Source organism: Anser cygnoides, chromosome 23, assembly GCF_040182565.1.
Source record: "Anser cygnoides isolate HZ-2024a breed goose chromosome 23, Taihu_goose_T2T_genome, whole genome shotgun sequence".
Classification (NCBI taxonomy): Eukaryota; Metazoa; Chordata; class Aves; order Anseriformes; family Anatidae; genus Anser; species Anser cygnoides.
The window spans coordinates 3,716,104-3,733,245 of NC_089895.1; the positions used below are offsets into that span (position 1 = coordinate 3,716,104).

Sequence of the window (17,142 nt, forward strand, 5' to 3'; positions counted from 1 at the left end):
GCTCAAAATACCTATTTAATCAGGTAAATAATCTGTTCGTTTGTTTTAAAGAAAGAGCCTTATATCTCTGTTTACCCAACACGCCTCTTAGAACCTCCCTCGCATTCTTTGCCACTTAGAAAAATAAAGCAACAAAAAATGAGGAAATTCGCTGCAAAAAAAATATAATAATAATAATAATAAAGTGGTGGGGGCTCGGCGCAGTGCGGAGGTGATTTCCTGAGGGGGTAGCGGGTGGGGAACGGGGCAGGGAACCAGGAAGGGAACGGGGCAGGGAAAGGGGGCAGGAATAGGGGGAGGAATTGGGGCAGGAATCGGGCAGGGGAATCAGGCAGGAATAGGGGCAGGAATCGGGCAGGGAACCGGGCAGGAATAGGGGCAGGAATCGGGCAGGAATAGGGGCAGGGAACGGGGCAGGGGAATCGGGCAGGATTAGGGGAAGGAATAGGGGCAGGGAACCGGGCAGGAACTGGGCAGGGAAGGGGGCAGGAATAGGGGAAGGAATCGGGCAGGGGAATCGGGCAGGGATAGGGGAAGGAATAGGGGCAGGGAACCGGGCAGGAACTGGGCAGGGAACGGGGCAGGGAAGGGGGCAGGAATAGGGGAAGGAATCGGGCAGGGGAATCGGGCAGGGATAGGGGAAGGCACCGGGCAGGAATAGGGGCAGGAACCGGGCAGGGAGCGGGGCCGGGGAACCGGGCACCAGTAGGGGAAGGAACCGGGGAGGAACCGGGCAGGGAAGGGGGGCAGGAACCGGGCCCCGCGGCCGCCCTCCCCCTCTCCCCTGCCCCGCCGGGAGCCCCCCGCGCCCCCCGGGGCCGCCCCCCGGGGTGACCCCGCCGCGGCCCGGCCCCGGCCCCGCACCTGCCCCGGGGGGGGCCCGGGGGGGGCGTGGTGGCCCCGTCCCCGTCCCCGCCTCCCGCAGCGCCCGGTGCCCGCCCCCGGCCCCGCTGCCCGAGTGACTCGGGGAGGACCGGCACGGCGATGACATCAGGGCTGTAACAACTTGTTATTCGGGAGCAATCAGCCGCAATTAGGTATTAATTAAGTATTATGAAAGTTGATTATTTAAGTGAATTCGGCTTTCGGCTCTCCGACTATGGTAAGTACAGCACAATTGTCCCTCGCCCGGCTCTGGCTGTGTGTGCGTGTGTCCCGGTCCCCCCCCCCCCCCCCCCCCCGGTGCCCGTCCCCATCCCGGTGCCGGCCCCGCTCCGTCCCTTTCCCCCCCCCGCCCCAAAACTTTTCCCGGGGGCTCGCCGGGCGGCGCCAGGTGCTGCCGGGGCCCCGCAGCCTCTTTCGCTTTTCTTTCGCTCGCTTTACGGAAGTCGGCTTCCTCTCCCTGCTCCCCGGTCCCCGCTCCCCGAGCCCCGGTCCCCCCCCCCCCTCCCCGGTCCCCCCCAGCCCCGCAGCCCCGGGCCGGCTCCGCCGCTTCCCGGCAGCCGGGGCCGGGCCCGGGCCGAGGATGCGGAGGGGAAGTTCTCGGGGGTTTTGAAGCGGCTCGGCGCTTGTGTTTGTTGTGAGTTGTGTGGGCTGTTTTCTCTTTCATTTCGTTCCCCTCCTAAGCCCCGGCGTCTCGCCGGTGAAGGTTGCCGGTCAGGTTCCTGCGCTGTCTAAATGAAAAGGAATTTAATTTATTTGGGACAAGGCAGTGTCGGACGAGGAGGCTGCTTATTACATTTAATGAGTATTTATTTATTTTTTTTTCCCCCCTCTCCAACCGGGGCGATACCTGGGATGGGTTTGTTTTCGTCCTTTCGGTGTGGGGTGTGCGGGACCTCCCCACCCCTTCCAGCCGCCCGGGCTGGGGCCGGGGCCGGCGCTGGGCTCCGAGGCCTCAGGACCAGGCGTGTGTCGGGCCCCAGCTTTCCTCAGCCACCCCCTCTGCCTTTCGGTCCTTTCGGTCGGGTGTCAGGCCAGGCTCCGGCACCGGCCCCTGTGGCCGTGGCCGCCCTGGGGCAAGCTTTCACCTGCCCCTCACAACGCAGAAACGTCCCCAGTTTGGGGGCTGTAGGAATCCCTCGGGCCACAGCCCGCTCGTGTGGCCGTACCTGCTGCCCCAGCAGGCCTAAACCCTTCTCCCCCACCAAAAACCTAAACGGCAGCGACAGGCCAACCAGGCCTGCGCTGGCGAGCGCCACGGTCGGGGTAATTAGCACCGGGGTGCGTGCCTACGTGTGTGTGTGGTGCCTTTTTTTTTTTTTTTTTATAATAAGGACTACGATAGTAATAAACTGGTTGATGATTGACTGGGCCTGAACTATGTACCCAGATATTTTGATCAAGGGGATAATTTTGTCGTCGTCTGTCTCGTTGATTTATTTATCTATCTCCCCGATGCCAGGGCGCGAGCGGCTCGGGGAGCGCTGCCACCCGCGGGCGCGACGGTGCCGGCTCTGCCTGGGCCCGGCCGTGGGCGTGCGGCTGCTCCCTCCCGGATCAAGGAGCTGGGAGGCTGCGTGGGCGGCCCAGGAGCTAAGGATGTGGTGAAACTGCGGGAGGGCGAACGCTTTCAAGAGTCATAAACAGCGATCGGCCCCTGATCTCCAGCGTCTGGAGGTCCTGGGATGGAGATGGGATCGGCGGCAGTTGCCTGGTGCCGCGGGCTGGGCAGGGGAGGTGGGGTGGCTTCTGCTGGATGTGTCCCACGTCCCCAGAAGGGTCAGCCCAGGCAACGAGTGTCCCCAGAAGGGACCCTTCGTGGCCTTGGGAGAGCCACGCGCTTGTCCTTCCCACTGCCGTGCGGGTAGCGTGGGTTTCGGTGCTCGGGTATGGGAACCCAGGGCCCCAGCGAGAGCCATGGAAATGAGGATCTGGGAGATCTGTTTAAGTCAGCATTACGGTCTGTGTGTGGGTGAACCCGTCTTGTCATGATCTCAGGGCAAAGACCTGCCCCATAATCACCACCTCGAACCCTTATCTGCTGGGGCCAGCTTATCTCCCTCCTCGCTGCCTCTTGAATCCTCTCCAAGCCCCGAGGCTGCGGCTCCCCGGAGGCAGTGCCCGAGGGCTGCCCGCGCCAGCTGCCAGCTGGCAGAGGCGAGTCCGGAGGGGTTCCTCTCCCGGAGGGACCGGGTACGTGGGGTCTGACAGTCTGCTCTGCCCAGGGCTTTCTCAGCTCAGGCAGCGCTTGCGCGGACCTTGGAGGGCCGGCAGCTTTCACGGTGCTGAAGGGTTGGAAGGAATTCAGGGACCGAGTCCATCCACCCAGGATCGTGGCAAGATGTTCCCTCCATGTGACTTTCTGCAAGCCGGGTTGTAAATATCTTGAGTGACTGGGCACCTGTCACTTCCTTTGGGAAACTGTTCCCCAGCCTAATTATCCTTGGTATGAGATTACAGGAACTGATCTCAGAATGGACACCGAGAAACCTATGGTGGAGAGGTTGAGAAACATCTAATTTTCCACGCAAGGGGTTATTTTGTGACTGTTTTGTTAAAGCTTTATTGCTGTTTGAAACACCCAGCAGATAGGAACACCTCCTCTGGGCTCGTGCCAGCTTTTTTTTTCCTTTTTTTTTTTTTTTTTTGGCAGTGCAGATTTTTGGCGAGAGGCTGGCTCGGTCAAGGTTGGTGTCACTGCTGTGAGAGTTCATGGTCTGCGGGGGCTCACACGGTTTGTTTGGGTGCTCGGGTCACTCTCTCGTAGTCCTGTGAGATGTTTGGTGGGCACAAAGCATTCGGGTGCCTACATTTACCTAGTGAAGACCCTTCTGTAGGAGAATTATTTACCCAGGCAGGGATTAATGTGCCCACCACGGTGTTGAGCAGGGCCCAGGCACTTCTTGAAGGGTGTGCTGCAAGGCCAGCTGAGGCCCGTAGGTGTGTTCCTGCTGGTTGGGTGCTGGAGAGCAGCAGCTTGCAGAAAGACCAGAAAATGGGTCCCCGAGTTACCCTGCTGTTTCCCTGCCCTGCCGATGGCCCGCTGGGTCCCGTTCCGTGTAACAGAGAGGGGTCTGCTGTGTCCTCCCACTGCAAAACGGTGTCTGGGGGGGACAAAGTGCACCGAAACCAGCCGTGAATGGTACTGGCACCTCCGCTGGAAAGGAGCAAGTATTTGAGGTGCCACTTCCGTGCCACCAGTTTCTCTCTGTTTTTTGGGGAACTATTTATGCTTCCACTCGGTTTCCCACTTGCCACTGTCAGTGAGGGCTCTCCAAGGTGGGAATTTGTGGGGGTTTCTCCTGTCCCACTCCCGGTGCTTCCAGAGCACTCAGCTGTCCTCACACTGGGAGCCCCGGTGGCCACTGTGGCTCTCCCTCTGCCACCGGCTCATCCCCCTCGGCTGCCGCCTAGCCTGCAATTTAGGTTTCCCTCTGAAAACTCGGTTGAAAGTACCCAGAAAGTAATGAAAAGTCCCACGGGAGGTGCTGCGTCTCCCACCTCCAGCTGGGCGCCTTCCCTCCCTCCCAGGGCCGCCGCCGCCGTTCCCAGGGCTTGGCGAGCGCCGGTGCCACCCAGGGCTCAGCTCCCGGGGGTGCTGACGCTGCCGAGGCCGCGCTGGCCCATCCAGCTGGGGTTTGGGAGAAGCAGCGGCGGCCTCGTCCTCAGCCGCACCTCGCCAGGCAAAGAGGGGGCAGAGGAGGCTTGGCTGGGAGCAGGGGAGGGGCAGAACCTCCAGCCAAAAGTCCCACGCGGCACCGTCTCCTCCCCTCCGGTTCAATGCGGACTGGATCAATTTGGACGTCTTCAGCAATAAAAAATGCCGATGTCGTCCTAATTCACCAGGCCCCGAGATGACAGCAAATTTACATTTTTTAATTAAACTAGCAGCCAGTTTTTATGAGAGGGGGCTGGGTTATGCAAATCAAATGGTTGTGTACGAAAGATTAGGAGAGTTTGGGAATAAATTCCACAAATGCTAATAAAAAAAAAAAAAGAGAGAAAATGAGAGGGGGGAGAGAGAGGGACATTGTTCCATTAGCCCCTTTTAGACTGATTTCCCCGGGGAGAAAGCAATGGGGGGTGAGAGATGGCGGCGGCTTGCGGAGACAGGTAAAATCCATTTTGAGGATTGAGAGCCCCTTGGACCAGGACCTTGTTGCTCCGTTTCCTCTCGCAGGGGAGATGGAGACAGACATCAATAGCAAGAGAAAAACTTGCTGCCTCTAATCCCGGTGATCCTGCGGGCTGGAAAGCGGTCGGCCTCCTGCTGCAGGCCCGCCGAGGGGTGCAGGGGGGCCGGGGGACGGGAGGAGGTATCTGCGTGGTGGAACAGGACCTGGGGGGGCAAGGCCAGGAGGGCACAAGAGGGTCCCCAGGGGGCTACCCAGAGCCTCCATGGATAGGGACAGTCCTTGGGCTGGGGGCGCTCCCCTGGGGCTTCTCCTCCTCCTCTGCGCAGCTTTAGCCGGGGGGTCCTGGCCCCTGCTCCCCTGTTCTCCAGCAGCTTCCCTCCTTTGTTCCCATAGCGAGTTCAGAAAGTAAAAGATCCTGTCGAGCCTTTCGGAGGAAAAGTAATTACAGTGAACCAAGACCATGCGCTTCGCTCATGTAACGTGCGTTCTTGTTGGAATTTCCCAAAGAATTCCTCACTTGTCCTCCTCTCCTGCCTTTCCTGGTGTTTTCTTCCATTGCACTTGGGAGCTAGGTGTGGTGGCCAGGTACCAAAGCAACTGTTTGCTTTGCCGTGGAGAAACACAACCAACAAATTTCTGGAGGCTGGGAAACTGCTTAAAGCTTCCAGTCCTAGGGCAGTTTCATGCTCGGAATAAAAGCTGAGCAGCCCAGGTAGGTTGGCAAGAGAGAGCGAGGGGTGGGGAGAAGCAGAGACAAGGAAAAAGGATGGGAAGTCTGAAGTCACCGGGTGCACTTCATGGCAATCCCCTGAGGATTTGGTGCCTCACTAGAGAATTTTGCCACCCATTCTTGGTTTTGGGGTGTGAAAGGATGATTCACCTCCGTGCTCATGTTTTGCTCTTGGAGAGGTGACATTTTAGCAGGGCCTCTTGTGAAATCAGTAAAAACACCAGGCTCCGCCGGAGCATTTCTGGAGGTGTTCCCCACACCCAACACCTACGTCCCCGTCACCCCGTCCTGCGCATCGCCCCGGCCGCTCGCCCACGTCCACGCTCCTGGACGCTCACGTGCACCGGGGCTGCTCTGGGGCTGAACCTTGCCTCCTCCAGGTGCTCTCTCAAGACATCGCCTTCCTCCGCGCTCCGGTTCTGTGCCTCTGCGGCATCGTGACGAGGAGCGGGTCGGCGTTGGCAGCAGGAGGAGACAGGCGTGGTCCGTGCCCCGCACGTTGCCTGTCCCTGGGCAGCGGTGGCCTTGGCATTGGGCTGGCCCAGCGGCCGCAGGCAGGCAGGTGGTTGTGCAGGGGATTTTTGCAGAGCCAGGCTTTGAGCTGAACTGGGGCCAAGCTCAGCCCAAACCCAACCGAGGGAGCTCCAGAAAGGCCTGCGAGACGCGGCAGAGTCTGAGGCTTCGGTGTGGGATGAATAACTCCCTGATCTATAAAGCGGGCAGAATCACACTCCCCTGAGCAGCCCAGAGCCAGGGCTGGGCGCTTCAGTGATGGAGATAAGCGAGGAGGCCTGGCTGCCGGCCACGCTGGGTGCGGGTCGGGCGCAGCGCTCCTCCCTGCAGCCGGGGCGCGGTGCCGGGGCCGTGCGAGAGCTCGGCCTGCTCCTGGCAGCACCCAGCGCGGGCACCTCGGCGTCCCTGCGGCTGTGGTGGGCCCGCGAGGAGGCTCCCCGGGGAGGCGCGAGGCCTCCGTCGGAAGCGAGGCCCCTCCGCCGAGACTGGCTGGGCCGGGGCAGGGGAAGAAGCAGGAACTGTCAGCTTCCATACCTGGGAACCTGTCAGAAGCCAGCTAGCAACACCAGCTTTTGTCTGGTATTTCCAGAAAAACCCGGCGGGACCTGGCATCCCAGGGCATAATTTATTATGGAAAAATAAAATAATAAAGTCCCGATCCCTTTGAGGCCTGAGTCATAGAAGCATCTCCTCATTAAAGCAGCTCCACCTCTCCGCATGGCGTTTGCCAGCACCATGCCGGGATGAATCCGCTCCCCGCCCAGGGCTGCCCCCTCCTCCTCGCCGCCCCGGCCCCGACCAGGAGCAGCGCAGGTGGCTCCACGTCTCCAGCCAGCTTCTCCCCGGGCCTCCCTTCTTTGGGCCAGGTCAAACCATGTGGGCAGGCGTCAGATCTTCCTCCTCCTTCCGTTGGCGTGTTTTGTAGACAAACGTCTTCATCTCTTCGCCCACCTTCCCCCCCCTGTGCCATCAGACTCGGCACGGGCCCGGCTCCCGCGTCCCCAGCCCCACGGTCGGGGGCGTGCGGTGGCTTTCCACAACTTGAAGGCTTTCCACAACTTGAAGCCTTCTTCCGAGTGGCCCCGCTCGAGCAGGGAAAGGAGAGGAAGCTGCTCCTGCAGTAATTACCATCTGCATGTCCCGAAGGCAGGCAGCAGATGTTAGCAGAGGAGGACCCGGTCGGAAGAGGGTGGGGGAGCAGAGGCTGGGGAGAGGGCCTGATTTTAGTTTGTGATTGCATCTGAATATTCTTAACAGGAGCTCCGGAGGTTCTGCAGAGTTGATCCATGTGCTTGGAAACTTTCAGAGAAAGCTCCCTCTCGCTGCGTTTTCAGTCTTTTGCTTTTCTCAGACTTTTTCTATTTAACTCTTCTTGCTAAATAGCTTTCCTTTATGTCCTCCTTCGTTTCCTCATTCCCACAGTCTCTTCACTCTTTGTCACCCTCCTGGACTTCCCATTCTGTCTTTGGGTCTGCCTTGGTTTTCCTTTTTTTTTTTTTCCCTCTCCACCTCCCTTCCATTATCTTGGTCTCTGTATTTTTCATTTCCCGATTTGTCTGTGGGCTGATATTCAGATGAGTGAACTTCTTCCAGTTAAAGGAGGTCATGAATATTATGATTTTTCTATCAAACAATGAAATATGGCTCAAATTACTATAAAGAATAGGGCCCTTTTCATAAACCACCTGCTGTTTTTTTTGAAAGAAAGCACACAACCGCTCGCCTGTGCGCTTCAAGCAGTTGTCTCTCATCTCCACCTCGCCAGGCTTTGCCGTTCCAGTTTCTTCTGCTGAATTCGTTGCTCTTGGTGCCGGGAGCCTGCTCTTCCCAGGCCGCCAGCACCCAGCGAGTCTGGCTTCGGGCAGGTCGGGACAGGACGGGGCTGCTGGCAGGATCCTCGCTACTTTGAATGATGGTTTGGGATCGTGCTTTTTTGATTGCGGTGTGTTTATTTTGGGGTTTTATTTTTGTTTTCGACAACATTTCGGTCTGCACCGTGCTGCCTCTCGGCTTGGCTGAGGGAGGGACGTGGTGTTCAGGTGTCAGCACCCGGGGGCACGCAGACGCGCGGGCGGCCGCCCTGCCTTCTGCCGGCCTCGCTGCTGGGGACCGGCGTCCTCCCCAGCCCTCGGGAGGGCTGTGGCCAAACCCTGCCTCCCGAGACCTCGGGTACATGCCAGGCACTTGCTCCACAACGTCCCGCATTGCCTGTGGGCCTGGCTGGGCCCTGCTGTCCCAGCAGCTTGGCCAACGAGCCCGTTGGCAGCAAGGAGCGGGGCCGTGGGGCCGTGGGACAACGGGGCAGGGGAGGTCTCTGCCCCACTGGGACTGCCACGAGCAGGCATGGGCAGCGCCAGCGGCGGGGACACCAGAGGACAGCAACTTGTCTCAGACTTGTGTTTTGATTTCAGTCCAGCCTATTTATATTCATAATAGTTGCTATTTTTTCCCTAGTTACATGGATGCGTCTTGTCCTCGCTCTCCTCTGCCTTCCCCGAGCAAACCTTGCTGCTTCTCGCACGCCTGCCCTGGGTGGCGCGGAGCATCGTCCCTCTGGGGCCGAGCGCGCTGCTCCCCGGGGAGGCACGTGGGTGCCGCGCTCCCTCCCGCAGCGCCACGGCCCCGCCGCCCTCTCCCCCCGGCCCCTGGGCAGGAGCCGCCGTACACAGCCCGGGCTGTGCGAGCACGGAGTTTGTTTTGCCAGGGTGACCTGTTTAATCATCTCATTTTCTGGTGGCCGTTTATTCCTCGTTTCCACGGTTACAGCCCCATTAAGAGGAGAAGCAATAAGGCAGCGAGTCAAACAGGTAATAAAAACATTAAAGCCATGTGCGCATTGGGAGGGAGGGAGGGCGAGCCGCACGCAGCGAGACGAGACCGGCTGTGCCAGGGAGGCGGCAGGGGCGCCGGAGCCTGTGCGGCGTGGTGACACCCGGCTGGCTTCCCAGCCTCTGCAGGGGACCGGCTGCCAACGCGCCCCGGCAGCGTCCCGCCACGCCGCCTCGTGCGCTGCCACTTAGGACGGCGTTGCTGCCGTCAGCGGGCTGCTCTCGCCGTCCCCGCGCTGCTAGCGCCGAGTTAGCAGAAAGCACTTGAAATCAGAGCGTTTCTGCAAGTCTGTGTTATTTCAGGGTTGCGACCGTCTGGAAACGCTTGTAACTTGCGGTTTCTGTTTAGTTACTATGATGCTGGAGGACCCAAACATTTGCTCTTATAATAGCTCCGCGTGGTTCTCCTGCTCCTACCGCTGCCAGCGGTGCCGGTGTCCCGGCGAGCGCGGCTCCGCATGGTTTTCTCCAGCACAGCAAAGCAGCACGGGCTGCTCAAAGCACCACGGCCATGCACTTGCAGCTTGGGAGCCTAAACATGACAGCAGGCAGCACCCTGGGCATCCTGCAGCCTCCAGGAGAAGTCGGGCTCCCTGGGGACGTGTGGATGCCCCCGGGGAGCTCGGTCCCTGCTCCTTGGCGTGGTGGGAGCAGGTGGGGTGAAAGCCTTACTTCTCAGTTTGGCCGCCCAGATGGGCCAGTAGCCATCTCCGACGGCCAGATGGAAGCTGAAATGATGTCGCTAAGAGTAATGTAAAAACTTCCTTGGATGCTCTTAAGCCAGAGGTTGGGATTTTCCAAATCACATTGTGCTGGCCAAATCTCGTTTCTCTGGCGTTGGGTGCTTACCAAACACGCCACGTCTCGGAGCAGCGAGGGAGGCTGGGCTCTTTGGAGAGCTGCCCTGGGCTGGCGGACGTGGGCTTTTCGTTTCAGACAGCCCGGGGGATTGCTCTGTCAGCTGATTTAGTAATTAAGCACGAAAATAACTCTCCAGGACTCCCTCCATGTCCCCACGAAGGGCCCGGCAGTTCCTGGAAGTGGGGCACGACCGGTGGGTGTGCTTTGTGCAGGCTGCTCCCAGGTGGTGGCACAGGGAGAATGGGCAAACTTCGTGTAGCTGAAAACTGCCTGTCTGGGGGGGGCTGGCTGCTGGGGGGCACAAATGAGCATGTACCCGGGGGCTGAGGGGTCCTGCCTCTGGGTGGGGGGGAAGAAAAAACAAACAAGAAAAGAGAGCGAGGAAATAGTCATGGAAATGTAGGGAAATGATGTAAACTCGCTCCAAGTGGGTTTTACCTGCTGGCTTCCTCTGGTGCAGTTTCTTACCCTCTTACAGCCCCACGTTGCCCTGTTGGGATATATTTTTAAAATTATTTATTTCTGACATTGCTTTGGGTTTTATAGTTTCTTTTCTCCGGACTTTATCAGAAAGCATATTTGTGGTGAGCGCCTGTGAAAGGACCTGGCTCGCTGAGTAAATATTCAACGTGGAAATGAGCGGCGTGACCTTGAGGGGGGGAGAGGGAGGAAAGCTAGGAGAAATTCATAAAAAGCTGCAAAAGAAAAGAGTGAGGAGAAGGGAGGGGAAGGGAAAAAAAAAAGCCAGAAGGGCTGGCTAGGCTGGGAGAAGTCCCAAAGGTGAGGAATATTGGTCTTTGGGTTCCCGCGGTGGTTGGCCACGTAGCGTTACACGTCCCGGAGAGGCCCGGTCCTCGGCCGTGCCGAGCAGTGACACTTTGAAAAATAGGCCCATTTAAGGTGCCTCAAGTTGGGCAACAAAAGTCAGTAGTCACTTTAGCTCATCTTGGCCCGTGTTCAGGAGGGTGAATTTTATCCTTGGCGCGAGGCCAGCGGGAGGCCTGTGCGCTGTTCCCGTTCCCAGAATAGGACTCGGGGTGGCTCCTGGACCTCGCGGGTCCTTGGGGCAGGGGCACGTGTCCCTGTCACCAGGCTCCGGGTGAGCGTCTGCCGCATCCCTGCTGGAGACCGAGGTGTAAAGCCTGCTCTCCGGCTTTCCAGAACCGCTGCATTTGGCTCCAGCCTTTCCGTCTCACTACTGGAAGATCTAAACTGCCTTTAAAAACCGTACGGCAGGGGCAGGAGAGAAACGAGCTGGCTTTCTGCAGTTTTACTTTTTTTTTTTCTGTACGGGATGTTCCCCTAGCCTGTCCTTAGCATCTTGATGACCGCGGCAGTGGGAAGCCCCTCGGCCCTGCAGCTGCAGCCAGCAGTGCAGCTGCCCCGTTGTGTCGGGCGCGACGCAGCTCCAAGCATCGCAGCGAGCTGGAGGAGAAACCCCTGCGTGGGTCCCTGGGCTCCTGGCGCCTTCCGCTGCCTTTGGGGCTCTGAATGCCCAAACGACGGTTTGGGTGCAGTTAGGTTCCCCTCCCAGCCCCTCGTAGTGTCGTTTCTTCAGCTCCCCAAACTCTCTTCATTTCCAAGAGGGGAAGTCCGACTTCACTGGCATCAGCACTTCGAAGCGCCGCGCACTGACCTAAGCAGTTGGGAGCGTGGGGTGAGGAGCGAGCTGAAGCCGAGCCCGCGTTTGTGTTGAGGCAGCACTGCTAACTGTTCTGTGGTTAAAACAGGAGGGCTGCACTAGTCACCTCTGAGCGCACATCTTTAAAGTTTTCTTCCTTTGGGTGGGGGGATGATTTATTTCGCTGGGTGAGCCTGAAAAGCACAGAATTAGATCGTTCCCGCTCCTATGGGTGAGCCCTGCTGCTCTTGGATTTCTGTCCAGTTGGGGTGCATGAGATAGTAGGGAAAAGTCTTGTCTAGGGATGACCTCTAAGTAATTCCTCTCGCAGCGTGCCATGATGTCAGCCAGCCAGCGTGCAGTCAGCCTGACACGGGGGAAAACTGGCATAAAAACAGGGCAGGGGTGCGAGGCTCTGAGAGCAGCCGGAGCAAAGTCACCAGCGCGGGTGCCAGGGCAAGGAACTGCAACCGCACGTTTAACAGCTTTGGATGTTTGCTTTCGTGTGACAGTTGCTGTTCAAGCAAACAGATCGGAGAATTCCAGGCTTGCAGGGATTTCGGGGATTTTGTTATACGTGCGTGTGTTGGAGCCCTTCAGTGCGGGCTGTGCAGGGTGGGCGTGCGGGGCTGGGGGAGCAGCGAGGGGGGCCGGTACCCTCGCCAAGCCTCCCCTCCGCTCCTGTCTGCATTCCCTGTCCTGCAGCCCGCAAACTGGCCTCACTGGCCTCCCAGCAGCGTCTCTTGATGCAGACCAGTCCCCTGCCCCATGGCACCGAGTGTCCCCGAGCAGCCCGGCCGGGGACCCCGCAGGACCGAGAGCGCCGTGCCCCTGGCCCTGGGCTCTGCTGACGCTGTCCGCGGGCAGCCGGGAGGCAGAGCCTTGTTTTCGCGGTTTCTCCTCCAAAAGGAAAGCCTGCAAGGGGTGAGGGGCAGACTCCTCGCAGCGAAGGTGTTAACAAATAGCAGGTGATTAAACATGACAAGCGGTGACATTTCTGTGTGGGGTTCTCAGTACCAGCAATGCCAAGAATGAAGCTATAAACCCTGACATTTTGTGTTATGCACTGAGGTTTTTAATAGACATCTTTCTCTCCCTCCCCCCTGTTTGTTTCTCTTACTCCTTTTTTCTCTTCCGTCCCTTTCTCCCGTCCCCTCTGCTCTCTCCCCCGACCCTCACATCCTCCTTCCCCATCCCTCGCTGCCCCTCACTCCACCAGACTTGCCTGCCGGCCTGCGCTTTTCCTTTCGTTCCTCCCTCCCTCCCTGTTTTCCCGGTGACACTTCCCAAGCTTTCTCTCCCCTCGCAGCCTCCTTCCCCCTTCCGACTCCTCTCTTCCTCCCCGCTCGCTCCCTGCCATATGCACAGCCGCTCGCAGCCGCTCTCGCCCGCCCGCGCTCCCGCCCCGGGCTGCGCGCCCGCCGCTCGCAGCGCGCCGTGCCGCTTCCCCCGCTGCTGCTCCGTCTCTCACATGCTCTCGCACTTGCTCTTTTCTTCCCCTGCTTCCCCTTCTCTCGCTCCTCTTTGTCTCCGTGACTCCCCGCTGCTGTCATCCTCCCTCTGTCTGTTCTTTTCCACCCTCTCCCCTTCTCCCTCCCTTCCCTGTCTCTTTTTGGGGCCTGATGTAACTCGCTAACCGCGGGCAGCCGGGCCAGTTGCTTGTCAGGGAGCAGGTGTCCCACCCCTGAGTGATGTTTTTGTTAATAACATTTTTGCCCTGACTCAGAAGCCGGCGTTTTGGAGATCGCTTGTTGCTTGTTGGTTTTTTGTTTTTTGTTTTTTTTTTTTTTTTTAAAGTCCGGGAGCTGAGCAGGCCGTGCTTTTGGGAACAGTTGCTGGGTTTGTGCTAAAAGGACCGCAACAGTTGTTGTGCTGAGCAAGAAGCTTTGGAACAACTGCAGATTCCCTCCCGCTCGCCCGGCCTGTCCGTCCGAAGGGCGTTTGGAGGTGACGCCCGACGCGCCGTCCCCTCGCGGCCGCCTCTCGTTGGAGCCACGGGATCGAGGCGCCCGGGCCCTGGGACGGGAAAACCTCCCTCACCTGCCCTGCTGGGACGGGGGCACGAAGCGAGCTCAGTGCCGCGGGGAGCAGGGCGTCTGGACACTGAGCTCTGCTCCATGTCGGTGTCACCGGGGCTCCGGGGCTCGTGGTCGTGGCCGGCTACGCGAGCCGTGCGGAGGAAAGCGGTCTCCAGGCCCAAAAGGCAGAAGGGCTCGGGGGCGGTCGTCGGCTCCCCCGTGCACAACAAGGAGCTCCTGGGGGTCTCGATGGCTTCCAGCCCGTCCCCGTCCCCTCATGTCCGTGCTGAGAGCACCTGGGGCAGGCGAGGGGCTGCGGTGGGTGGGCAGCGAGGCCGGGGCAGCTCCCATGAGGAGGTCACGGGGCCCCAGTGCAAAGGGCTCAGCAGGTATTTGAAGCGATTCCAAGCTAAACTGCAGCTTGAGTCCGGGTGTTTTCTCTTCATTGACTCTGCTGGCGCTCTAAAAATCAAAATACTTCCCTCTGAAGGCTTCGCCTTCCCATAAAAGTGCCTCTCCCGCCCTGTCCGCCCAGGTTGTATTGATCCGGCACCACAGACGGTGGCTGCAGCTCGAGTTGCCAAGTAGGGCAGATCGATAAAGACTTGCTATGGGATTTTTGGCAGCTGGGGCATCCATTTGTCCCTCCTCCCCTCCCACCTTCCCTCCAGGAAACCGCCGGCGTCACGGTGAAAGCAGGTGGAGCACAGCCCTCTCCTTACGCCTCGTCCTTCCCCATCCTCCTGCTGTGGCCATGGGGACCGAGGCCACGGGTGGCCCCGCTCAGCCGTGACGGCCGCGTTCACCTCGTGTCCTGGGGCGATCCCCCGCGCCACCCCAGCACCCCCTTGGTCAGGATCTGGCCCCTACTGTTGGCACAGCTCTCTCTGTTTCACAAGAGCCCGCATCCGAGGCAATTCCCCTCTGCCCTTCCTCCCCGCTGCGGCCGTCAGTGCCGCTGTCACCGCCCCGAAGAAGCAAGGCGCGGTGACGCGAAGCGACTTGCCGGTGGCCGGCGAGGGGCCGGGGCTGGGGATGCCCTTGCCCTTGCCCATATGGGATGGGGCTGTGCCCCCTGGTGCGGCTCCCTGGGGGGAAGGAAGGAAGGCAGAGGGAGCAGGTGACTCTGCCGCGAGGTGTCCTTAACCCTCGGCCAGCTCCTGGCTGCCGAACCTCTGACAGGTGCCGAGCGCCGCGCGCAGTGAAGTTAATGAAATGAGTATTTCGGGGAGAGGGGGGGAGGGAGGCTCTGTACTGCACCCTGGGGCCCTGGGTTTATTAATGGTGACCTGCCATTAAAGACTAAAGTGCTAACCTGGTCATATTTAGCAGCTTTCAATGGTATCCCAGCGGCCTCCGCTTGCAATATCGAGCCCTGCCTTCCCCCCGCAGCCCCAGGCCGGCAGGAGCTGACTCCGGAGTTTCTCCGCCGCGATGGGTCTGGTGGGCAGCGCCACGCAGCCTGCTGGACAGACGGACAGACGGACGGACAGACCGGCCCCCTCCCCACTGCCAGGGCTCGTCTGGACCCGGTGAACGCAGGGCTCGAGGCTGAGAGCTCCAGGTCGGAGCCGGGGGCTGCTCTCGTGGCCACGAGCCCTCCTGCACCCCTCCAGGAGGGGCTTGGGAAAGCCGAGCACGGGGAGATGTCCCCTGTGGGGATGGCAGCGGCTGGGCATTGCAGTGACAGGCGCTTGAGAAAGGTGCTGGGGGCTGCTGCTGGTCCGAGCAGGGATCAGTGTTCGCAGAAGGAGAAAAAAAAAAAAGCCCCCGAGTCTCCTCGGAGCTAATTCTGCTCTCGATGGCTCCCCAGAAGCAAGCCCCTGCTTGGCTCCGTGTGCCAGCTGAGATTATTGCCTTCCCTGATCACTTCTTCCTGGATTAAAAACTCAGCCCGGAGCATTTTTGCCTCGTGTTGCTGGGGGAGGGAGGCCCGCTGGCAGCTCCGTGTGGTGCAGCATGGACCAGGAATCCCACGGCATGGCCAGCTCGGGTGGGAGGTCGCCGTTCTCCCTCTCCCCGCACCATTTCACCTGGGGTGAAGGCACGCCGAGCCAGTCCCTAAGGGGTTTTTCCCTCTCCAGCAAGCCCCGCGAGCCACAGCTCATCCATCCCCTCATCCCTTCCTGCGGGCACGTTTGTCAGCGTGGGCTTGGGGCCATTCCCCGGCAGAGCCAGCGAGGGCAGGGGCCTTGTTCCAGTGCCGAGCTCCGGCCCTCGCAGGCTCCCAGCAGGACGAGTGCCGGCTTGGCAGCCAGGCTGGGGGCAATCCTCGCTCGCTCCGTTGGCTCCGCGCCCCGGCTGATCCGGAGCCAGGTTCGCTGTAATCCCTACATCCTGTTGCAGGTCCTTAATCAGCTGGAACCGGCCTGGAAGGAAAAAAAAAAAAAAAAAAAAAGGCAACCAAAAACCCCAACCCCAAAGTGCTGTGGTTAACGGGGACGGGCTGCAGCAGCCTTGTAGGGCTGGGGGCTAAGGGAAGGAGATGCTGGGGGGCTCTGCGGGACCCCTGCGCTGTTCCCCTGGTCTGGGTTTCAGGCGTCGTTTCCCCTTTTTTCTGCCCCCCAACACAAGTGGGGATGCCGCCCCCTCGGCCCGCGCTGGGCAGGCTGGAAAAGTCTCCGGGTTGTTGTTGGGTCGTGGTTTTTTTTCCCCGTTTAATGCATAGAATAACACTGATGGGTCTGAACAGCTCCAGCCAGGCGACGAGGGGAAAGAATAACAAGCTCCTGGATGTCAGGCGAAATTATGGGCCATCGCTATTTAGGGTGAGTCTGGTGGATTTAGGGCCTCTCTGTTCTATTGTCCCGGCTGCTCTGAGCATTGGAGCAGGCGAGACACAAGTCGGGAATTTCATCGCGGGGCACGTGCAGGGGAAGGACGTTCCTGAGCCTTTCCGGGGCTGAACAGCAGCAGTGGGGGACAGGGGACGGTGTTGGATGAGCAGGCAGTGAGACGGGGCACCGGGAGGAGGCAGATGTGGTGCTCTGGGAGTTTTAGGAGCTCCCCAGGCTCACGCAGAGCTGGTATCCCCTCCTTGTGCCTCGGCGCTTCCCCCATCAACCCCCATCTGCTCTTCGGCCTCGTGTGCAGCACTCAGGGAGGTCATCGTGGGAAAGGCAGTGCCCAAATGGACACGTGGCACGGGGCTTGGGGATTTTGGGGCTTTCTCTTGGGCTGCTTTTGGTGCTGGTGATGCAGCCAGGGCTGGCACCGTGCTTGTGCAGGCTGCCAGGTATTGGGGGAAGGGCCCAGACAGCGGCGTAAGGGAACACCGAGAGGATGAGGAAAGCGTGATACGAGTGGGTCAGCCCTGGGAAAGTGAAGCCTGCCCGAGCCCTGAACAGGGTGGATCCTGAGCTTCCAGATTTTGGCAAATACACCATGTCCCATGCCAGGGTGGGGAGGAGTTGCGGAGCGTAGGAAAGCCATGCTTGCCCAGCGTCAGCCTCGCTCGGCAGGGTGAATTCTTTGCTTCTTTGGGGCTCTTTTTATTTGACCGGATTAAAAAGCCTATTTGAGTTTCTTAAACCATTTAATCTAAAATCCCCAG

The 17,142-nt window shown here is 59.6% G+C and overlaps 1 protein-coding gene across 11 annotated transcripts in view; it reads left to right on the plus strand.

Annotated features, from left to right (window-relative positions):
* CASZ1 (castor zinc finger 1) overlaps positions 1 to 17,142 on the plus strand; it is a 279,324-nt gene that overhangs the window by 192,949 nt on the left and 69,233 nt on the right. The window contains exon 1 of one of the 11 annotated variants that reach the window (XM_066982068.1): positions 932 to 1,102. The exons of 8 other annotated variants lie outside the window; for them this stretch is intronic. In XM_066982068.1, coding sequence (XP_066838169.1) covers positions 1,054 to 1,102 — 49 coding nt within the window. In that variant the 5' untranslated portion in view covers positions 932 to 1,053. Of the gene's footprint in view, positions 1 to 931; positions 1,103 to 17,142 lie in introns of those variants that run through there. 2 more of the 11 variants (XM_066982079.1, XM_066982069.1) reach the window with 2 other exon arrangements.